The sequence below is a fragment of the Cyrtonyx montezumae genome, unplaced genomic scaffold, assembly GCF_038088225.1.
Source record: "Cyrtonyx montezumae isolate F1298 unplaced genomic scaffold, pur_monq_1.0 scaffold_3, whole genome shotgun sequence".
Lineage (NCBI taxonomy): Eukaryota > Metazoa > Chordata > Aves > Galliformes > Odontophoridae > Cyrtonyx > Cyrtonyx montezumae.
Genome location: NW_027072034.1, coordinates 75,578,808 through 75,602,116, shown reverse-complemented (window position 1 = coordinate 75,602,116; position 23,309 = coordinate 75,578,808). Strand labels below are relative to the sequence as shown.

Genomic DNA, 23,309 nt, shown 5'->3' with positions numbered 1-23,309 from the left:
GCTGTGTGCTGCCAGCTTAAATATTCAAATAGCTCCCAGGAGTGCCATCAGAACAGAAAGGCTCCCTTTCTAATGAATCAAGACGTAATCATATTCATTCTGTTCTTCAGAGTGTGTGGTACATTGCTTGCTCTTAGGTATGTTGACAATTGCATATTCTATTTGAGTTTTGGTGTTAGCTGCATAGGATTCAGGTTTAACATTGTGGCTGACCGTAGAATACCACATTCTGCCTTTTTTGTCACAGTGTTCCTGAGAGTGAGGAGAGGGAGATAGAAAGAGATGAATCAGCTTCAGTGTTGTTATACCCCCTTGCTGAAGTACCTTGCAGCACTCCTGCAGTGGTGTTAATCCATGTATGTAGTACTGAGAAGGGTTTGCAGACCTGCAGCCATTTCCTTTTTGTATGGACCACAGCTGCATGCCAGCTGCACCCCAGCAATGCATAACTGCACTGTGTGGCTGGATGCTGATGGCCTGACAAGTTCTGAGGTTGCTTCTGCTTGCTGGTAGGTTACATGACAAAACCTTCATCACACCATGCATGGGGGAGCACAGAAGCACATTTAGGGGAGTTCAAATCATCCTCTGCCCTGGCTGCACCCAGGGACTGGGACTGTGAGTTAGCTGCCCTGTGTGCTTGGCTGTCTGGAGAGATCCAAGTGCCAGCCACCAACACAGGGCTGAGGGGCTCAGGGGCAGCATCCAGAGTAAACACAGGCATGTGGCTCCTGGAAGGAGCCCAGGTGTTGCAGGGGATGCAAAGATGTCTGCCCTCTTCCTGGAGGCCCTCATTTAGCATGCTCCTTGGAACCAGACACAGGAGAAGGAAGAACCACTCATTAATGAATGAGAAGGTAAGAATGCATGAGTAAGTTGCCTTCCCAAACCTGTTGAAACTTGCCCATCCTTTTGTCTCCGGAGCATGTCTGCTATGTGTTTTGGGTGACTGCTCCTTTATGTGGGCAGGATGACTCATTACATCTAAAAGGATGCTGTCAATTAGAGCCAGAAGTTAAAAATTTACTTACCCTGATGCTTGATTTGAATTCACAGAGTAATAAAGCTAGTGAGTAAATGCAGCTTTTCTGGTGACAACTGTTACTGTTTGGTGCAATAGCAGTATGTTTAAGTGGGTTTTGCTGGGATCATGATGGCATTTGTAACTACCTTATGTGCTCTGTAGGTGGAACAAAGGCCTCTGCTGCATGGGTTATTAAACCCAAGGGGTTATCTTTTATTTTTCAAACCTAGGTGTGAGCAGTTATCATTAGAATGTAACTCCTGAGGAATCCGACAGGTGTTCTCAGTTGTACCTCTCATCTTGTCTATGTGGGTTCTGCTTGGTGTGGAAGATCTCCCAGTCTGAGGGAAACAGCACTTAGAAAATTATTCCTGGGTTTTGAATTGAGGCTTTGTATAATTTTTTTGAGATTTAGAAATTACAAAAGTTTTAAAGCGAGGAGCAGTCAGGGAGGAGATGCTTAAGAAAAGGGAATTACCTATCTTTCTGCAAAGGCTGGGCTCTTCCCTTCCCTAGCTGCTGTTACAAAGAACTGGAAGGGCAGCAGTATTTCTCTTAATGAAAAAAAGAACAAGTTCTTTATTTTATAACCAAATGGCTGTAAATCCACCAAGTGAAGTCTGGAGTGGTTCTTGTTCCTTCCAACACACAGGTCTACCCAAAACTTACTTGTAGCTGCACATTTCAGAGTGCTTGCAAGCTACAAATGTTGCAAGGTTGTTGTCATCACTCTTACCAGAGGGAAGAGCTAAGTGCGGAGGTGGGGTGATTTGTCCCACACACTCACAGTACAGGGAGAGAATGTTAAGACTCTTGGCACTTCAGTTGAGTCTTCCATTTGCCACATACCAAGTTTAATACTTGGAGAGAATGATCCTTGTACTGTCGTAAAGACCCTCCCAAGACTATCTTCAAACCTTGCTCTGTGGATCATACTTGGAATCAAAAAGTCTCAAAACCATACAGCTCCTTGGCAGGTTCTCCATTACAGCTCCATCCGCCCTTTACCTCACCCCACACTCACACAAACAATGAGCTCATTTAATCACACCCTTTTCTGTCATCTTTCCCACCTTCTTAAAGGTTTCTGTTGAACACCCACATATCTTCGGGCAACTTTTGCTTTGCCTTCAAAAAAAAAAAAACAACAAACAACTAAACAAAACAATAGAGTGGGCTGCTAAATTGCACCACCTTTTTCTGCTCTCCAAAGATCTGGTGATTGCTTATGATTGATGATTTAGAAGACAGCTTCCCTTACCCTCTGTTAAATTAACTTTTCAAAGCAGAGGTAGCAGACCACAGGTACTCAGCTGCAGTGGTCCAAAAGAATCACAGACTCCTTTGAGTTGTCAGGGACCCTTAAAGGCCATCTAGTCCAACTCTCCTGCAATGAACAGGGATGCCTACAGCTAGATCAGGTTGCTTGGAGTCCCATCCAGCCTCGCCTTGAATGTCTCCAGCAAATGGGCATCCACCACCTCTCTGGACAACCTGTTCCAGTGCCTCATACAAAAAAATCTCAGCAAATGAATGCAGTGCGCCAGCTGGATGCCTCAGGAAGAAGGGGTTTGCTCTCCCTCTCCTTTCCTTTGGGGAAATGAGTGTGGGCAGATAAGCAGGCACACACCAATGGGTGGTTACCTCTTCAGTTACCTCAGGGTGCCTTACCAGAACCTTCTGGGTCTGACCCCCGAACAGGGAAGCAAGATTGATTGGGAAGTGTGGCATCACACCATCCTCCTGCATGCCCTCTTATGCAGTACAGATATTTGATCTCTTGTGATTTGTAAGAATTCAAATGTTTAACTTGACAGTGCGTGTTTTGAGTTTTTTCTCCTCCTTCTTGAGGCAGGAAGGAATTGGTGTCAGAAACCTTGTTCTGTTCCAAAAGAGATTCAGCCATTCATCACTACTTTTTATAGTGGGAGAATTAACCCAAACCCTTTAACCTTCCAAGTATTAAATCTCTTTTATTCTTTCAACTGGAAACTTCTATTGCTAGAGCAAGTTGGCAGCAACCCAGATAAGTGGCTTTTTATTAGAAGATGTCATGCTGAAACTGAAACTTTTTTTGCAGAGTGTATGCCAATTTTAATAAAACTGCAGGCAGGAGAGATTATGCTGGCTAGCAGGCAGTTGAGGGGAGAAGGCTACAATGAGGAGGAGAGGGCAGTACCCCTCAGAAGCTAACAAGGGAAAGTGATGGACATCTTTCTTTACAGACCTGAGGATGCTGTGGGTGAGCAGTGAAAGCACGTACATGAATCATTACCTGGACAGGACTCATCGGGCAACTTTCGGTCTGTGCTGGGAAGAGAGGAAGCAAAGAGGTGACTGCCAGTCCTTGTACAGCTTTAGGGCACAACTGTGAACCAGTGGGACATGGGTTGTGGGAAGGGACAACCCCTGGGGCTCTCTCTGGGGGCCTGAGCAATTTGGTGGATGGTAAAGATTAATTTTTAATTTGGTTTAGCACACACTTACAGCTTGATGTGTTACTCGTTGACCACAATGAAACCTAGATAAATAACCTCATTGGTTCAGAAGTCTGGGCTTATCTAGCAGTTTATCCCTCTGTCCCATGACCATCTAAATTGCATGGAGCTCTTTGCCTCATCTTTTCTCACAGCTTTATATTTAGCTGCCTGTTGGGTTCTTGCTAGGAAATCGGTTGAGCTGTTAATTGCTTCTACAACATTTCAGGGATGAACTTTCACTTCTGCCTAAGAAAGCAGAGCTTGAGGTTTGCCTGCTTCGCAACCTGACTGCAAGGAAGGCATCAGCTTCTCAGCACTGCATTTAAGCTGCCTTCCAGAGACCTGGCAGTGGTTTCAAATACCACGGTACTGCTTTGAAGCTGCCATGAAATTGCCAGCATACACGATTAAGAAGAAGCTGCTCCACCCTGAGCAAATACTCAATTTGTGAAAGCAGCGCTACATATTACACTGTCACTGCATGAACTGTTTTACCTACTGACAGAAAAGATAACAGACTGAACCGAAACCAAGATCTTGTGGTTTATGCAAATGCATGTGATTCCAACTATTAGGCCTCCCTTATTTGTGCATTTAATATACCCAAACTATTTTATTTCAGCCACTAAATACTAAAGCAAGTGAAGGTATACATAACAGATATAACATGTATCTACTAGATATATGTTTAGATGTGAAGTCTGAAGACCCGTACTGCCCAAACAGATAAACATCTATTTAGAATCATAGAATCATGAAATATCCCAAGTTGGAGAAGACCCATAAGGATCACTGAGTCCAACTCCTGGGTCCACACAGGACCACCCAAAATCCAAACACTATGTCTGAGAGCATTGTGCAGGCATTTCTTAAGCTCTGGCAAGCTCAGTGCCATGACCACTTCCCTTGAGAGGCTGCATTTGTTCCCTTGTTTCTAGGAAAAAATCCTAAGATGGACAGCACAGTTGCACAAGAGCACTCCATAGCTGGGACTGTGGTGTTTCAGAGTGGTTAAGGGCACCCCATGCCCCTCTATCTCCGGAGTGTTGGAGGAGCACCTTTACTTACTTTCCTTGTTGGAGTACCTCTTCCTCCATACAGGAATGCTCATCTTCCACCTGGAATGCATGAAGAATGCAGGGGGTCAGCTTGAGTGCTAGACGGACATCACACTCCACTGCCAACTCACAGGGGCCTGTGATTACCTGGGCAGCTCCCCTCTCCTTTGAGACCTGTCCCTTTACATGGCATTCTGACCTGCTCAGCCTTTCGCAGTTCCTCTTGGGAGGCACCATGCAGTGGGCACTGGGCTCTGCAGGGACAATCTGCCTGTCTGGGTTTGCCTGTGTTAAACAGCTCCATATGGATGACTGAGCAGGAAATACAGGGAAGCGAGATGAGAGACCCAGCCCCTCTCCCTGTGCATTTTTCACATCGGTCTGCCTCTGGTGTGACCCAGTGACGATCAGGAAGAACGGCAAGAAGGCAACTGTGCAGCACAGCTACAAGCACAAAGGTGACAGTAAGGGGATGGGCAGGCCTGCTTCTGAGAGATCCAAGCTCTCATCACTGAGGTACTGTTTGCTGTTCAAGCAAAAGGTAATAATTGCAGCTTTAAGTACTGAAATTATTGGACATATTTTGTCCTTCAAATTACACCTGTATTGTTGTTACCAAGTTTTTTGGTAGTAACAGCTAGGTATTGCTAATATTTTACAACTCTACGTTTGTAAAATTCCTATAACGTAACTCATAAGTATCTTACAATGTGGTGTTGCTATCTAAGTGGTAAGTTTGCATGTATACTAAAAGCGTACTGAGGGAATATAAAGCTGTCAAATCACTTTGAGATAGGAAATGCTTTTGGACAAATGGCTTGGTTGTTCATCTGAATTATTAGTCACTTTCTGATTGCATATTTGCACTGTATTTTCCTTTCCCGTGATCTGAAGTAAATAGGTGATGCTGCCATTTTTTGCTGCTATAGATAATTTCTTACTAGACGTATGTTTCTTGGTCTTACTTGTTTCCTACACCACCTAAATTCTGCAACTAACATGAAATGATTTCTTTTTGCACGTGTCTATGCTGTTCTTACCAGAGCAGCAGAACATTTCCAAATACTAGTGAATGTGTGTTTCCAACCTCCCATCCAGGGGGAGAATTTACTTCTCTTTTTGCAGTTGAAAATGAAGATACAAATGAAACTGCCTCACTTCAGGTGGCCTATCTGGTTTTCTTAGCATGTTTTATAACGCAGACTGAGCACGAGCTCCTCTAGTTTAGCTGGAGATGCCAGTGTGAGTGCTTCACACAATTTGCTCCTAGAAGTTCTATGAGGAGCACCTTAAATAAAAATGTATATATGTGTTATGTATATTTGTAATATACATAATTCATACTGACTATACTGTAATGCAAGATAGCACAAATTTGATAGCAGTATTTCTGTCTTCTCATCTCTTCATTCATCTGTGTCTTATTTATATTCATTTGGCTTCTGATGTTCTGTTGCTCACTCAGAATGAGGAGCAATATAGGCCATCAGAATTGTAGAGTCACAGAATTACTAAGGTTGAACAAGACCACTAAGGTCTCATAGTCCAACCACCGACCCAACCACTGACCATGCCCACTTGGATATCTCTTTTCCTGGATGGTTGAAAGAAAAATATCACATTTCTGTAGCAAAATAGACCTTTGAATTGCTCCACAACCCCTAGATAAAGACATCTTATTTGATCAATTATGTGGACTCCTCTGGGAGAATGCGTATGATCTGAGAATTAAAATGTTTTTCAACATCTGTGCTCACACAACAGACATGCAGGCACCACAGCAGCAGGTGTCTGGTTAAAGGACTAGAGCTGGACTTCTTTGTGGTTGGAGGGGTATGGGAAGGGGGAATTGCTTGTTTTTGTTGTTGTTGTTGTTGTTAGTTTTTTTAGGTGATTATAGGTTTATCAGTGAAAATTCTGGGAAATAGATCTGGCCAGCAGTTTCAAAAGAGAAGGAATATGATTCAAATAGAAACAAAACCAAAACTGGTTGTCTTCAGCTCTGTAGTTTTGCTTTGGTCTGTGCAGATAAGCTTTTTGAGCTCCATTATGGGCTCTGGGGCTGTAACACAGGGGAAGCAGTCAGGACAAAAATAGAAGTGACACTAAACATCAAGCTCTTCAAAGAAATGGGGTGAAGTGGCGGATGTGGGGGGATATGTACACTGCCAGTAAGATTAATAATCATTTGTAAGGAAGGATGGCCAGTCTCTTATTCCGGAAATATGATGCTCTTCTGGTCTTCTCTGTTGGGATGGGGAATTCCTGCGTGAGGCTTCAGGAGGGAGGACTTCACTGGGTAGCTGATACAGCTCTTCTTGCCATCTAACCTGCCTTCCCTTGACAAGAGGTTATAGTCTGGAAATAGTTTTGCTCCTACCTGGTTCCTTAAATTAACCACCTCTGGTGTAAAACTGCCAGACTCTCAGAAAAACAAATACCATCCACTGGCACCTATCTGCTTTGTTTCATTTCCAGACCTGGTTAAAGCAGACAGCTGAGTGGTGTGGCTGCACAAACCTCGTTTCTTAAGAACTTGAGCTGGTAACACATAAGCTGTAAACAAGGAACTGAAGACTTTGAGGAGAATTTTTGAAGCCAAGTTACATGCCTAAAAACTTGCACAAGAAAACCAGGTACTTGGAGGGGCATTCACGCTGTGCTGTGGGTTTGGGTCTGGGACACAGGGTCAGGATGGTCTGACTGCCAGCAGAAGTGCACCAGCCCTGACATTTTTGGAGTTGTCAGGGCTGGGGCTGGACCTACACAGCACAATGGAGCTGTACTAGGATGCTGAGTCACTGCATGAGAAGAAGGGTTTTCTGAAGAAAGAAAACAACTTGCTGTTTCTTCGTCCCTCTGATTTCTGCAAGGTCTGTGATTTTTCAGGAAGACCCAGATTTAGGAGCAATCAGGCAATTGTGACCAAGGAGTGACATATCACACAGAGTTGATGGGATGGTGCTGCTGACCAGTCTAGTCAGGCATGATGTGGACTGCCAATGTTTCCTGTCCCGATAGGGTAGCCCGTTAGTGTTCTACCACCTACCTCTCCTGGCAACAGTTTGTTTCTGGAAAGGAGTCGGGAACATTAAAGAGCAGTGGGAGTCCTGTCCATGAAAGTGTTGCAGGGCACTTAAAAGCATAGGGATTCTATAGGCTCTGGAGCCAAGACCCTACAGGCACTGGTTAGGACCACCAGCTTCACGTGGACTTTCTTTGCCTCAACTGAAACTGCTACTGAGAGCAGGACATCAAGTTTTGGGAACTTTAGCCATTTCCTCTAAAGACCACCTAAAATGGTTGTTCCCTATACTTCTGTCAGCGTGGAAGTGAGGGATGCCCTCTCTTTAGAAATGAGTAGTACGTTTAATTTTGGCAACAACAAGCTTCATCTGAACTCCTTAAAGCCAAGCAAGCTTTTGCAGTATGGTAGTTTTCCAGTTGCATTTACAGAGAATGCTGTTACCAGAGAGCTCTACCTGACTAACCTTTGGAAGCGTAAAGACAGAGTAAGAAGAAGAGGAGAATTTAACATCAGCAAGGCTGACACACAAATACTTGACAAAGCAATGTCGAGATGAACTGAGTGGTTGGGTGAGAGAGTCCTCTAAGAGGTGCTGCCTGTCTCAGGCATCTCTTCCTACATCTGTGCATGAGGGGTAAAGCATCCTTGGAAATCCCAGGTTGCTCTAAGATAGTGTATGAGCCACTGCTTTCCCAGAGCAAATCTGTTTGCATTAGTGAAAGCCACTGCTGCACGTAAATATAGTATATTCACATATAGTGTAAATACAGTCTATCTGTACTCAGTGTATGTGGAAGCTTGCCCTTACGAGATGCAGTTCAACAGATGAGAGATGCTAAGGTCAACCTGTAAGTGCAGTTTTCCTGCCTGGAAGTCCAGGGCAGCTGACAAGGATGCTCTGCTCCCTGTGTTTCTTGATTGCAACATCCTTCCTTGCCTCAGCAGGCTCTGAGTGCTGTGAACTTAGGGGTGAGTCACCTCCATAAAGAACAGTCCAAGGCAATAATCAATAGTCCATCTTAATTTGCTTGCTAAATTATACTTGTTTATTCAAGAAACTCCTTGTGGTGCCCTACCCAGTCCTTTAAAGCTGACTCATTACAGGTATAATTTTCTCAAATTTTAGTGAAATCACTTAGACCTACTCTCTAAGTAATGAAACATAAAATGATATTGAACCTACCTTATTTTTGGTTGACAGTTTCCCATCCTTCCACTGGATCTCTGCACTCCTGGGTAGCCAGTTTTCAGCGTGGTTTTCCTGCTGTCTGAATTTGCTGCACTGTATATGTTACCAAATGAAACTCACTGATCAGAGAGGCTCCTTATGTCTTCCACTCAGATATTGTACACCTAATAATACACTCAACCTCAACCACTTAATGTGTGGAGGTGGAAAAGTAGGAGGGGAGAATGAATGAGTGACGTGGCTTCCTGAGGTGCTGAGGCTGGAGTGTGCTACACTGGTGGCCTTACCAAGGAGGCTGATGAGCTGCAGTGTGGACTCCCTCTAGGATCCCTCATCTGAAATAGCAACAGTGATCACTCTCAACAGGAGGTAACCAGAGTGCCTGTCCATCTTGCTCTTCTGAAAAATGGTGTGACAAACAAAAAGATAAAAATCAAGTTCTTCAGCCCCTTCAAAGAAACATAACTTGCTGCTGAATCTTCTTTTGCATTTTTCTTTTTTTAATCCTTTTTTCTTCCTCCTGGGCAACAATGAGAAGAAAAATGAAAGAACAGGAAATACAGTTTGTAAGGCTGATAGTTCAATAATTCTAAAATTCATTCACTGTAGTTGTAACATACTATCTGAAGAAAAAGCCTCTAAGACATGAGGCATCTGAAGCACAGAGGTATTTTTGGGAGTGGTGAACCAGACAGTTTCACGTCTGCTGTCCCCCAGTAAATTGTAGTTTTGTAAACAGGCATGCTTCACCATGCATCAGATCTCAGCCAAGCAACATCTCTGGTGCTTCTTTCCCAGGTGGTCTCATACCAGGTCTCAGCACCAGTGGCTGAAATTGGGCAATCCTGTGTTGCACCTCTTGGCTTTTTGATAGCAGCAGGACTGAGTCTGCTTTGAAAAGATATCACAGCCCAAGTCAAACATGGCTGAATTCAAACTACCCTTGTGCCATCTGATTTCAAATTTGTGCCCAAACGTGACACAATCCCTGTATGCCTGCTCAAATGGCCAGCACCTGGTCCTGCTGCACCTCTCAGCCGCTGACTCTGGGTCCTTGCAGCAGCACTGGCTTGACTGTATATTGGTTGTTGCCTCCATCCCAGCATGATGCTGGGACCTAGAAAGATTTGCTTTGTGGGTACTTTATTCATAGGTGGACTATAAAGCATTAGACCTGTGTGATGGCCTTTAGGAAGCTGCTTCCCAATAGTAGCAGTAGGTGCTGCTTAGAGTGTACTGAACTTCAAAACTACTGAAGCTCAGCAGTAGGTGTGGCTGTTTCTCTCTGTTTTGCTCCACTCACAGGCAGCATCCTGGGGAGAGGCATCACATCTGCTGATGAGGTAGATGGCCCATTTGTTAATCTAGTTTATAACTAAAACCTTTTTAGTTTATACCTAAAACAGCAAACATAGATTGGCTTGGGTTGGAAGGGACCCCAAGGTTCATCAAGTTCCAACCCTGCTGCCACAGGCAGGGCCACCAATATCTGGATCTGGTACTAGATCAGTTTGTCCAGGGCCCAATCCAGCCTGTGCTTGAACACTTTCAGAGACAGAGAATCTACAGCCTCTCTGAGCGGCCTGTTCCAGCATCTCATCTCTCTCTATGAAGAACTTTCCCAACATCCATTTGAAACCTTTCCTCTTTGAGCTTTTAAACTCAAGCTTTTACCATTTCCCCTTGTATTATCGCTGTCTACCCTTGTAAAAAGTTGATTCTCCTCCTTTTTATAATCCCCTTTTAAATACTAGAAAGCTGCAGTGGGGTCTCCTCACAACCTTTTCTTCTCCAGGCTGAACAAGCCCAACTCCCTCAGCCTGTCTTCGTAGGGAAGATGTTCCAGACCTCTGATCATCTTTATGGTCCTCCTCTGCACCCTCTTGCAATGCTTTAGACTGATGGAGAGAGCAAAATCTACCACTGTGCACAAGCAACTCTGGTCAGCAGTGTTTTCCAGAAGTTCAAATCTCTATTTACAAATGCAATTAGTCACTTGAGCTGTGCAGTAATGCTTTCACTTTGTGACAATGTGCAAATAATTCCTGCACGTGCTTTTTTTTTTTTTTATTTCCTGGGAACTGGACAGACTGTTCTAGAGCAGCAGAAGGGAAGAGACGAATATGAATCGTATTCTTTTTTTCAAGCAGTAGTTGCAGAAACATCTTCTGCCTAATCATTTCCAAATTTTCACTGTGCTTTGGTAAATGCCTTAAGTCCAGATGTTACACGTTGTTCTGTGAAATGAAGCTGCTGTACAGCTGATGTGGGAGAGCATGGGATTTGACTGGAAAGCAGCTAAGCAGGCAAAAAAGGAGGGGGTTGCTAATCGGCCCAAAGTAGATCAGGAATCCAGAGGAGAGACACGAAGATTATTGGGGGCCTGGAGCATCTCTTGTATGAGGAAAGGCTGGCAGACCTGGGGCTGTTCAGCCTGGAGAAGACTGAGAGGGAGTCTCATCAATGCTTATAACTAACTAAACTGTGGGAGTCTAGTGGCTGGGACTGGGCTCTTTCAGTGGTGCCCAAAGACAGAGCAAGGGGTAATGGACACAAACTGGAACACGGTAAGTTCCATCTGAACATGAGAAAGAACTTCTTTACTGCGAGAGTGAGAGAGCACTGGCACAGGGTGCCCATAGAGGTGGTGGAGTTGTCTTCTCTGAAGATATTCAAAAGTCCTCTGTCCACTTTCCTGTGTTACCTGCTATAGGGAAATGCTTTAGCAGGAGCTTGAACTGGATGATCTCCAGAGGTCTCTTCAACCCCTACAATTCTGTGATTCTGTGAAATGTCAAAATAAGTGCACTTAAAGATATAAACTAAGTTAGAGCATTAGAGAGAGGTCTCATGATTCTGCCTGCCTTGTGCTTAAATTCATGAATCAAATGATGTTTGCTGGTCCCTGCAGGAAAGTAGTCAGCCAGAGATGCTGTGGCACTCAGGTGTGCTAGGATGGGGTCCCTGTGACCAGTATCCCAGTGAGAGGCTGGAAGGAGAAGCCAAGGCATGCAGTTCTTTGTGACCAGGGAGGGAGTGTTGTGAATAATTTGAAGTCCATATATTTTGTTACCTGTGATGGCCATCTCTATCTTTTCTCAGGACTTTGATAAGACTGCAGGTGTGCTCTTTATTAGAAGATCTTTGCTCTAGCAGCACCTTGAAGGGTGGTTTGGGAAGACTTTAGGAAGAGCAGAATGTTTTTGACGGGAAATAAAATGGACTGTGGTTCTCTTCCTGTGAATAGAAAGATATGTGAACTGGGCCTGCTGTTCCTTCATGCATGGTGCAGTACCTTTTGTGATCACTAAGTGGTGAGGTTCAGCTCTGAATTTTACATCATAAGGATCTGCAAGTTTCTGGAAGTACTTCTGTCAAAGTTTTGTTTCAAAATCATAATAGAGTTAACACAAGTACACCAGCAAAGCCTGGAGAGAATCTTCACATCCTTATAGAGATCACTCTTATCCTGCCAGGAGGCTTTGACATAAAAGGATATAATTCCAGTAACTCCTCAGTGTTTTTCAGTTTTGAAGATTCTGAAGGTGAGGATCAAAAATTAAGTATTTTCTTGTCAATCTGAGGTATCCTTTTCAAAGCTGGCAGTTTACCCCTCTGACGTGGTCCGGGGTCTTGTTTCATAACCTATTGGAGATATTTCCTGTACCATATCTCTAGAATGGCCTGGAAAACCTCACAGGAAGCATATTTCATAAATTTCATGTTCTTGCTTCTTTTGATTAGGTCAGAATGCCCTTCCAGAAATATTAGGGGACAATAAGACTATGTTAATACTTCTAGGAAAGGAAAACACAGTGGTATACCTCAAGAAGAAGGCTACAGTATGAGGCAGTCCCAGTTTGCGAAGTGAAATGAGTGAATCACTGTGCTTACTCTAAAGTGTGTCCAAAATGTTTCTTAAGCGTAATAGGAATACCAAAACTCCAGCTTTTTTTTATGATTTTTTACTTTTTGGTCATTATTTACCACTTGTAGGCTGAAAGGAAGAACTATGAGTGTGTGAATATGCCTAAGAAGTTTTGTTGTGTTGTGGCTTGGGCCCGTTGGGTTTCCCCACGCCACTCTCAGGATCGAAGGTCAGCCTGTGTGGCAATTCAGATAAATGATAAACAAAAACATTCCTAATGCGATCACAGTTGCCAGTGATGTCATCATTTGCAAAAACATAAGCTACCTAATCAGAAAACTGAAACATGAGACCAAGCATGCCAGTAAAAGTTTGATTAGCAAATGAGGTCTTACTGACTGATTGACTTGATGAAGTGTACAGAAGTGACCCATGGGACAAGATTTGTATTGGTTTCGGCAACGTGATCCCAGCTGTCAGGAAAAGAGAAGCACAGAGGTAGACATGACAAAGCAAAAATGATACAAACACAGTGACTCAGAGCAGCTCAATGAGCCAACTCAGCCTGTGCCCAGCTCTCCCTGGGTGCCTGGCCTGGCTGAGGCATTGAGGCAGCAGCAGCTCCTGGTGTTCCAGTGTGCGTGCTGGCCTACTTCTGGGGTGGCCATTCCTCCTGGAGTGGCCATTCCTTCTACTCCACATTTGGGGCTGGCTCCAGGACCACCCAGACACTTAGCCAGGGTAGTCACCTGGGCTTTTCTATAAGCCCTTGACAAAACCTCACAAGAAAGGTGCTTCTGAAAAACCCAGCCTTGTAAACTGTGTCTCTGATGGCCCAGCTGGGAAACCTAGGTTTCTAGCTTTGACAGTAGTCAGAATTTTTGTTATTCAGCTGACTGCACGTGGGGGAGAAAGAGTTTATGAGGCACTTCTTACTGTATGCTCAGTAACGGGAATGTCCCCAGAGAGAGAGAGCAAGGCATATAAAAAAGAGGAAGCCATAGTGCAATGGATCAGTAGCTCACTCACTAGTCCTGGGGACGCAGCTGGGATGACGGTCACTTGCCTGCTACTCTCAGGCCTCTTAGCCTTTGCCTCAGGTAATCTGCTCTCTTTTCTCTTCTTTGTCACAGTGATGGTGCAGAAGGCTTCAGGGGACAAAGGCAGCATCTATTCTGTAATTTATTGTGTGTTTGGAAGCTGCAGGCAAATGTATGTTTTCTTTTTTTCCACATCATAAACTAGCAACCCACAGGACTAAAACTGGATTTCAACTCCTGATTAAGCTGAGACTTGAGCCACGTTATGGCACTGATTTTCTTGAGCCAGGACATAATTATTTAAAAGAATGGATGTGATACTTTTAGACCATTAGAAGTTCAGACAATTAGAAGTTCAGACCATTAGAACTGTGGGCATGTTACATTTGTTTTCATGCTTAAGAAATCCTGCATTTGTCTCAGAACAGCTTCTATGGCCATGGCTTGTATTCTGCCCTATTCTACTCTGTTGAGGTCTGAACTGCAAAATATCTGTTGGCTTCATGGCTGGCTGCTGCGTGTCCTGCATATCTCTGCCTAGATAAGCCACACCAGGAGGTTTAGATAGGCTTGTGGTGGACAAGTGCACTTCAAGGCACTGCAGACAGCCTCACTCCTCTTTAAAAATAATATTTCAGGTTCCTGCAAACTGAATATATTTTCAGTGCTCTGACTGTTTTTGATGCTACCTCCCTTCCCATGCAGCACTGAGAGATGCGTGCAGGTAAATTTTAGGAGCTGTTATCCTATGAACTGAAGAACTTCGGGGCTGGGCTGTTCAACCTGGGAGCATCCAGCCACTTGCCTGTCTCCTTACAGTTTTTCCCTATGTAACAGTGAATTAAAACAGGAGTGATTATTTTTTCCTTCTCCCTGGAGTTCCCTAATCATAGCGTGGGTACTGAGCCACTGTGGTGTTGCATAGGAAGTGTCGTGAGAGGTGTCACCTCCAGCCAAACTCCTATGGCAACTCCATTAAGTTGTGTTTTTGGTTTTCCCCTGGCAGCAGGGGCAGGGAAGGGGTGTGGGCTGGGGTACAGGGAATGTGCTGGGGTGAGCTTCAGTGGGAAAGTGGGAGATGCTAAATTTGGTTCCTGCTTCTTCACCAGGCTCTGTGCAGGTGATGCACAAAAAGGTGCAATCAGTCCAGGCAGGTGAAAACATTACTTTCTCATGCCAGTTGGTCACAAATGAGGATGTCATACAAGTGACTTGGCAGAAAGAGATGGACGGGGCTGAGGACAACATAGCGACGTACAGTACAATGAATGGCCAAAAGATAGCAAAGGGCTACGATGGCCACGTGAGCTTTGCCCACAGAGAGCTGCAAGCCTCGGCTATCTCCCTTCACCGAGTCACCCTGCGAGACGAAGGATGCTACAAGTGCATCTTCAACACTTTTCCCTCAGGAGCTGTCGCTGGCAGGATGTGCCTCAAGGTTTACGGTAAGGCATTGTAATTGCAGAAGGGTATGACATCTTTCTGAGGACCAAGCCATTCCCCTGGGGAAAATTCTTCCCTGGTTAATGTTCATTGCTAAATCTCTTTGGGAAAGGTGACTGTTTCCTCCTTGGCTCTGCCTTCCTCGTCATTTTTGCTTCTGGTGGGAAGACATTGTTGAACACTTCTCCAATTTTCTTCCCTTTTAAGTCAACAGCAGCAATTTGCAGCAGCTGACGAGTGCCCCACTGCTTCCCTAGAGTTCCCCTAGCCCAACACTAGGCTGGTAACTGTCCCCATGTGTCCCCCTGACTTGCTGACCTGTATCAGGTCAGCATCAGCTTGTTTCAAGGAGAGAACTAAAGCACACATTCACAAGCATCTCACATGAAAGGAGCCCTGTGCTGGAGAAGAAACAGACAACCTTGGCTTACGGAGAATGATGACATAAGTAACAGGGGAAAGAGAGGGGGAAACATGGGGGAAAAACAGGTCTGAAGCAGAAGTCTTTCTTTCGTCTCTTCTGATAAAGCTCTTAGAGCAGATCACTTGATGCTGAGTCACACAGAGGGTAAATGCAGAGTTATGCATTACAGGATTTATGTAAGAGCCTATCAGAGAGATTTTGTTCTTGTTTACTATGTGAAACTAAGTGTGGACTTACACTGGCTTAGATTTATTCTGTCTGTTTTTTATCCAAGTATAGGAAATGTTTCCCAAAATTACTAGCTTTGTGGCTATGATTCACCTCTTAGCAGAGCTCAAGGCATGAAAACAAAGCTGTTTTGTGTTTTTGTTTTTTTCTTTTTTCTGTTAGGTGTACTCTTGTTAGCAGCTCTACCTGCTTCTTTTAAAGGCACATCAGCTGGGGGTTTCACTTCCCTGGCAGCAGGCAATCTGCTGTCCCAGTACTGGAGTGAGCATGCAACTAAGTGCTTGCAGAAAGGGTTCATTTTAGCATAACTGAAGTAACACAACTGGGATGGTTTCTTTAATTTCCCAGCCAAGCCCTTTTGTGGGGTGGGAGGGAGAAGCTGGCAGAGATCTGTAGGGGCAAGTGAATGCCAGGCAAGGCAAGCAAGCTGACTAATGGCTGCACCTGCAACAGATGAGCTGCTGGTATCTGACAAAGACAGCCAGGGAGTTTACAGGGTGGTTATTGGCCAGTTGCAACAGCCTTCATCAGAAGAGGCTCTTCCAGAATGGACACCAGTGCTGCATAGTGTGGGGAAGTGAAACCTTGGTAAAAAAAAAACCAACCAAACAAACAAATATGATGCTGGCAAAAATGAAATAGGTACGGGAGACTGAAATCTCAGACCTCTTTAACTGAAAATAACCATGTGAAGCAGCAGCATCAGTCTTCTACCCCATAATACATTATGTCACGGCATAGAGTATTTTCAGCATGGTTTGCAGGTTTCTCTAGTGCCTGTTCTTCTTTCTGTTTTCCACTATAAATAATTTGCTGACCTTTGCTTCAAAAAAGGATGAAAATGAAACCCAGAAAGGGGTAGAGTTTGCTGTATGTAGAGAGGGCCATGTGTCACTTGAGTCTAGGGAAGGTTTTACTGGGTCAAACGCTTTCAGATACCTTCTGCCTTCAGGTAGATGGCCCCACCCACACGGAAATCTCCAGCACCATGGAGAAATGCCTTGACACTTTTGACTTATATTGGGAAGCTGAGGCTGTGTTACGGATGAGCATCCAGGTGGCTTATTTCTAAAAATATTCAAGAGTTAATCTGAGACCAAAATCCAGTTTTGAAACATAAAAAGCACATGATGATCTAGCAGTTGACCTTTAATAACAGAAGCCCAATTGCATTCAAAGCTGGCACACCCTTCACTAGAAAGCCACTTTTTCCAATACTTAGGAGCTCAAGTCTGGGAATGCTGGCATTACTGCTCTGAAAGGCCTACAACCACAGGTACTTGAGTACAACGTGTCTTGTGAGTAGTTTTTCAGTGGAAATAAATATTATAATGAAAGAGAAAAGCAGCAGTTACTCAAAATGTGCATCAACACCAACTCAGTGCGCATGCTAACAGTATGTGCAAAAGAAAGTGATTACAATATTTTGACTGTTCACCTACTACAGGCATACAGGCAAAAAGCAACTGTCCAGTGTTTTTCACACCTACAAATAATTCCCTGGATTCCTGTGTGGGAAGGCAGAGGACTGACTATTGAGAAGAATGGATTTGGCATACATGTAGGTCTGCCAACATATGATGTGATGCTGAGCAATTTTTCTCACCTAGTCTGTGTACCTCTATAAGCCAAGATTCACCTTAATCTTTTGGAATTGGTTAAGATTTGGGATTGCCATACTGGAGCAATGGTACCTTTTTAATGCAAGTTCTCCGGTAAAACTCAAGGGAAATTTTAGTGTCAGTTTTCCTTTACTGCTTTTGGACACTGTAACCTAATGTTTGAAGTTAGCACTGTGGGTGGATGTGCTATTTTTATATATCCCGTGAGTGAAAGAAGAAGTTCAGAAACCATTTATTAATCAAAACATAATGTGTTTATGACACTAGTCATTTCAAAGATGGGAGATTTTGAGAAGTTCCAACTGAAATCCCCCTAACCATTTTTTTCTAACCTCTCAGAGCAACACAAGTGGGGTTTCATCTGCTCTGTTTCTAGGGACTGAGTTTCTGTCCGTGATGCAAACATTGAGAAATATCTACTTCATTATTCTAATCAGTATAACCATAGTAAATAGTGAGGCAAAGCCATAGAAAAGCAAAAATGATTGAGTAAAATGTCTTAGTGGCTGTTACGGCTAGGAAGATCCAGACAGTTTCATGAGGTGCATATAGGATTTCACAGGGGCCATACGTGTTGTGACACAGTTGACATGTGCTGTTTCCCCCTATAACAGGACCAATTGGTGTTCCCTATATATCGTTTATACAGAAACACTTTTTTACTAAGCAAGATGAAAAAAGATATCATTTTTATTAGGAAAAGTAAACCAAATTATCTGTTTAAACCCAGGATCACTAAAAAGTAGTTATTTCTTTGCTAATATTTTGGCAAAAATCTATTTCAGCATAAATATTGCTCCAATTATTGTTTTTCGTTTTGTTTTGTGTTGGTTTTTTTTAGTAATATGTGCATATAGTACTCTTAAACATACCAGCAGATGCTTTCTAAAGGCACTCACATTAACTCAAACCAGAATAAAACTAGAAATGCCATTTCATTTTAACGATGCAGCTTTATCAGAAACAGACATGCAGTAGCAGAAAATGATTTGGACACCTGTACTACCAGCATTTGCACTGATGTAAAAGCCAGGCTGATTAATTGCTATCTGAAAACCAGTGTAATGGGAGATCTCGTTCCCAAATTGAGTTATGTGCCTTTATAAGTCTTGGTATGAGCAGTCTGAGCTAAATAGACTGGTTTGAGCAGGAGCTTGGATTAGGTGACTTCCTGAGGTCCTTTGCAACCCAGATTATTCCATGATTTTATTACTTGATTCATTTTCACAGGTACAAAGCACATCCATTGGTGGTAGCAGTGAATAGCAGATATTCAGTTCACACAAAAAATCCAGCCACTTGCTTAATTTTCAACACAAAAAAAATCAGTTTGGTCTTTCTGGAAACAATCCAAGGTTTGGGCACTCTGACATTCAACCCATTGACTGCCAATGAGCTTGCAGTGTCAAACTCCAAAAGATTTCCCTCTAGGACCAAACACCTTGGCCTTCCTGCTTTGTACAATGGAGAAGAGCTCAGCATCTCTGTTTTCTTCTGCTTTCTTGAGAACAGATTATCTTCTCCAGGGGCACGTGTCCTCAGTTGCTCAGATCTTTCATGGAGTTCTACCCAGGTTGAAGACAGAAGATATTGTAGTATGATGAGGAGTTTGGAAAAATGATCAACAAAGCTTTTGAACATTACCATGACACCCCAAAACATGACACTAGGGGAAAGAAGAGATATATAAACACAAAGTATTCACAGCTGAAATCCTGTTGTGTCACCTCATACAAATTCAGTTACTGTCTTGCATAAGTAGATGCATTTTGTCCTTGGGTGCTCAAGTCTGCATGTCTTAAAAAGCAATAAAACAAATCTTGCAGATGAGCTTAAGGGATAAGATCAAATGCTTTGAGTCACTGAGGCAGTTCAACCCTTTTAGAGAGAGGAAGACATGGTTTCACAGTTTCACTACCTGTTGTTTTCACTTGTCCATCGTTACCACTCAGCTGGGTCGCTGTGGGGCTTCTTATAGTAGTGAATTGAAACTTGTGCATTTCTGCCCTCTTGCCCTCTGTTTTTGCCAAGTTCTTCATTTTCAGGACTGCTGTGTGAATTCTCTCATGTTTACTTGTTCCTACTCAGGATTTGGTGAGAGGCAACACAAGGCATCACTGTTACCCTCCAGGACAGAGGCAGCAGAAGAGAAAAGATGAAGGACTCATTGTGCTCTGTGCTGCACAGCCTCACCTCGAGTACTGTGTGCAGTTTTGGGCACTGTAATATAAAAAAATGACATAAAACTATTAGGGAGGGTCCTTAGGAGAGCTACAAAGATGGAGCAGTGTCTGGAGGGCAAGATATGTGAGGAGTGTCTGTCCTTTGGTTATTTCAGCCCGGGGCTGAGGGGAGGCCTCATGGCAGCTGCAGCCCTTCATTAGAGGAGTGAAGAGACAGCATGGAGCTCTGCTCTCTGTGACAGCAATGCGACCCAAGGGAACAGGATGGAGCTGCAAGCTCCTTCCAGCTTGTTTTTTTCTATGATTTTAAAATAACAGTAAATACAAGTGTTCTTAGCTCAAATGTAAGCAGAAAGTAACAGATTTTTCTACTTTGTGTTTTACAGCCATCTCAGACCCCAGAGTGGAAGCCAAACTTATACCCAGTCCTGATGAAGCTGAAGTCTCCGAGGAAGTTGTGGGGATGAGCTGCTCAGCAACAGGGAAGCCAGCGCCAAAAATCACCTGGCACCTTCCCAGCAGCCTGCTGCAAAAACCAAAGGAGTACCACATCAAGCTCAGCAACCAGACCATCACTGTCATCAGCAACTTCACACATGCCCACTCCAAAATCCTCAAGGACTACCCTATTGCCTGTGTGATCCAGCACCCATCTCTAAATGTGACCCTGTCCCTGCCCATGGATGATCTGACGCGAGGTCAGTACGCAACCCTACTCGTTTCTTGTGGAATACAAGACATGGAAACATTTCTTGAGCTATATCAGCCTTTAAGGGCTGGAGGGCAGATGGGAAAAGCACTGTGAAGAGCAGCTGGGATGGGGAGGGGCAGGAGAAGGTGCTAGAGAACTGCCAGACATCCTGGGTAATGACATTTGGCATCCATTTGGGATACTGTGATGTGTCTCTGGGTTATCAGACCCTGAACACAGGTCTGTTAGTTGTACTGCTTTTACGTATGCTTGCATGTGCCTCTTTACTTCCTTCTGACCCAGGAGATCAGCCAAGGGATGTCCAAAATGGGTTTGGGTGTTTTTTCTTCATGCACAAGCCTGTCTGAACTCCTGCTACTTTCCCCACAGGTCAGGAAAATATCATGGCACCAACCGTGGCCATTGTTGTGGGCATGCTGGTCCCTCTGATGTTTCTACTTCTCCTCGCACTGATCCTTCGCTGGTGCCTGAGGCACATCCATGACTCAGAGAGCAACCCAGCCTGGCCTTGCTGGGTAGGTCTGTGCTCCCTTGCTGAGGAACAGCAAAGTTCAGATGGCAACCATACTGTTATACCACTCTTCCATGTGGCTAGGCCGTGCCTGCAAGGAAGCATCTTGAACAGGAGGGGGGAAGAGGAGCATGCCACAGTGCATTGCTTAGGACGGGAAATGCAGCCACATGTGAGCCCACTGGGTTCTGTGAAGGATGCAAGTTCAAAACAGGAGCAGACCCAGTTGGATACTGCCACATGACTAAGACCTGTTTTGTGCTGGATGCACCTCAGCCTCTCTGCAGAATATGCCTGAGCCATGCACCTTTGCCTTTAATTAATGTTGTGGAGAAAAAATAAGGCAGTGGCAGGAAGTACAATGCATTTCTTCCACTGATGCTATTTTTTGAAGTCCAAGCTGAGGTCTGCTAAGAGGGTTGTGAGGGGAAAGGCTGTGTCTACTGTGCTCAAGCACCGACAGACACAAAGCCCCATTTGGTAATGCAGGAAGCCTGAGTCTGCATCCCTTCACTTAAAACATCCACATATTTTTCAAAAAGTGAAATAAAAAATCTCTTCTGCCAGGTCCTCCTGTGTGTGCCAAGGAGAAGGCATGTGGACAGTACATGTTTACTGGCAAGCGGGCTACCATTGCAGGGCCCAACACGTGAGTTCCTGCATTCCCTACACGTGGAGGTCTTGGACTGTCATGTAAACCTTCCATGACATCACACCAAAGGAAATACAGGGGAAAAAAAAAAGAGTATTTTACAGTACATATTTATTTTCTTAGATGACTGGATTCCGTTTTGTGGAAGAAAAGCTGTGAATTATTTATTTGAGACTCTAAGACTCTTGGCTGTGTGGATCTGTGTAATGAAACTTGTGGTTGGCATTTTCTATGCTGCATTTATTCTTCACCCATATTTCAACATCCCAGGCTCCAAGTGGGATAGAGGCTGTCTGAGGCAGTGTGCTATTCTGCGGGGCAATGATTTAGGAGGAGCTGCTCCAGATGGAGGGAGGGAAGCAGCATGTGTGTGGGACTCTTCTGGCATTACTGAGAGCTGCCAGGAACCTTCTTCCCAGTAGGCATGGGAGATGGGGCATGTCTGCAGCTGGATCAGACTTGTAACCCTGTCGCTAGACTCCAAGTCATCAGACACCAGGATGTTACCACCCTTTCCTAGAAAGTTATTTAGAGGCAAAGGGAAGTTTTCTTCTCCTTCTGTGGTTTCCACAGCCAATTTCTCATTTCTCTAGTGTAACACAGTTGCCCCCTGTTTCCACATATCACACCTCCCTGGGGGAAGAAGCAGGGGACTTGAAGGAGCATTTGGAATGGTGTCAGGCAGAGCAGTCCTGTTCCTGGCTCCCTGTAACAAGTGCATGCTACCTGGATTTCCCTTGCACATCTACTTCACGTGTACTTCCCGGATGAAGCAGCCTGTGAGGAGGCTGAAAAGCTGAGTCAAGTGAAATGAAAGAGAGTGGGTGAGCTGAGAATGAATAAACCCACTCCTTGCCATAAAAAGTTTTTATAGAATCCCTAATATGAGCTGGTCTGATGATTGCAAGGAAAGGGGAACCAGCTGCAGACCAGCAGCTCTTGCAATTGGGAATTTTTCTCCTAAGCCCCGTAACTGTCAAAGGAGGAAACCTGATTTTTATCAAACTTCCTCACAGCTGCAATTTAGGTTTCCTCCTCACCTGTGAGGGAGGGAAGCAGACCTTCCCCAGGAGTATTTTGTATCCAATGGGACAGAGGAAAAGGAGCGCTGCTCCCACATTCTTGGGCTGCGTTGTATCAGATCTCTCTGCTCAGGAGGGCCTGCACTTGGCCTTCAGGTGTTGCGTTATTTTTTTCTAAGAATTGTTTAGGGTTTTTTTTAAGAGAGAATAGTACAGATATTTATACTATTGGGCTTTTTTCTTTATTTTTTTTTAATAAAATAAAGAGAAAATATAGAAAGGTCTATTGCAGAAGTGAGGGGAGTCTGGACATGGGAATGAAAAGAATTTTCAGAAGCTTGACGAAAAGGCACAAAGCTAGCAAGAAACCCTTATTAAGCACATGATGACTGTAGAAATATATTTTGTTTTTTTACAAATTTATCTGGAATGGGGAAAAGGAGAGTTTGAAGTAAAGAAAATGCTGCTTATGTGTGTTTCTATGATTTCTACTCTTTAGCTGAATGTTGAATTGTGAAGGGCTTATGTATGTTTCTCCTTACTGGCACAACAGAACTGGAGGCGGAGTGAAAGGATGTGGTAGCATACAGACAAAATACTGTACAAAAAGAAGCATGTTATTCATCTATTTGTCTTTTACAATATTGGAATGAGAACAGCAAAATGATGTCCAAAGGTAGAACATTTAAAACCGATACGCGTATTTGCCTTCATAAAATACAAATCCAGTGGCTGAAATGCAATACCATAAAGTACTGTATGCTATTGTGTTTGGCTTCACATTGCAAAGGGCTGAATGCAGGCATCCAGGCTATGTACAATTAA

The 23,309-nt window shown here is 43.9% G+C and overlaps 1 protein-coding gene and 2 long non-coding RNA genes across 5 annotated transcripts; 2 read left to right on the top strand and 1 right to left on the bottom strand.

Moving 5' to 3' along the window:
* Positions 1-231: 231 nt before the first annotated feature.
* LOC136052106 (uncharacterized) lies at positions 232-8,918 on the bottom strand. The gene is made up of 4 exons (XR_010622521.1): positions 8,774-8,918; positions 4,573-4,622; positions 3,300-3,334; positions 232-252 (listed from the first exon to the last, which is right to left on the bottom strand). It is a non-coding gene; the product is annotated as an uncharacterized LOC136052106 (long non-coding RNA).
* LOC136052107 (uncharacterized) lies at positions 2,863-7,092 on the top strand. Its single transcript, XR_010622522.1, has 3 exons — positions 2,863-3,357; positions 4,861-5,026; positions 7,041-7,092. It is a non-coding gene; the product is annotated as an uncharacterized LOC136052107 (long non-coding RNA).
* A 1,190-nt stretch (positions 8,919-10,108) lies between the features above and the next one.
* On the top strand, positions 10,109-22,712 carry LOC136052104 (OX-2 membrane glycoprotein-like). Of its 3 annotated transcripts, none has more exons than XM_065741959.1 (4): positions 10,109-10,122; positions 14,797-15,132; positions 19,974-20,285; positions 20,669-22,712. In XM_065741959.1, the coding sequence occupies exons 2-4, from the start codon at positions 14,811-14,813 to the stop codon at positions 21,052-21,054; spliced, it is 1,020 nt and encodes a 339-aa protein (XP_065598031.1). In that variant the 5' UTR covers positions 10,109-10,122; positions 14,797-14,810; the 3' UTR covers positions 21,055-22,712. The 3 variants fall into 3 exon arrangements, with proteins under 3 accessions (XP_065598031.1, XP_065598032.1, XP_065598030.1); XM_065741960.1 differs by lacking the exon at positions 10,109-10,122 and having other exon boundaries at positions 14,752-15,132; positions 20,669-20,818; positions 21,378-22,712; XM_065741958.1 differs by lacking the exon at positions 10,109-10,122 and having other exon boundaries at positions 14,752-15,132.
* Positions 22,713-23,309: the final 597 nt, after the last annotated feature.

Coding starts and splice junctions, on each gene's coding strand:
- LOC136052104 (XM_065741958.1), top strand. CDS start 14,766: ATGCTAAATTTGGTTCCTGCTTCTTCACCAGGCTCTGTGCAGGTGATG. Junction 15,133..19,973: donor GATGTGCCTCAAGGTTTACG/GTAAGGCATTGT, acceptor TGTGTTTTACAG/CCATCTCAGACCCCAGAGTG. Junction 20,286..20,668: donor CATGGATGATCTGACGCGAG/GTCAGTACGCAA, acceptor CTTTCCCCACAG/GTCAGGAAAATATCATGGCA.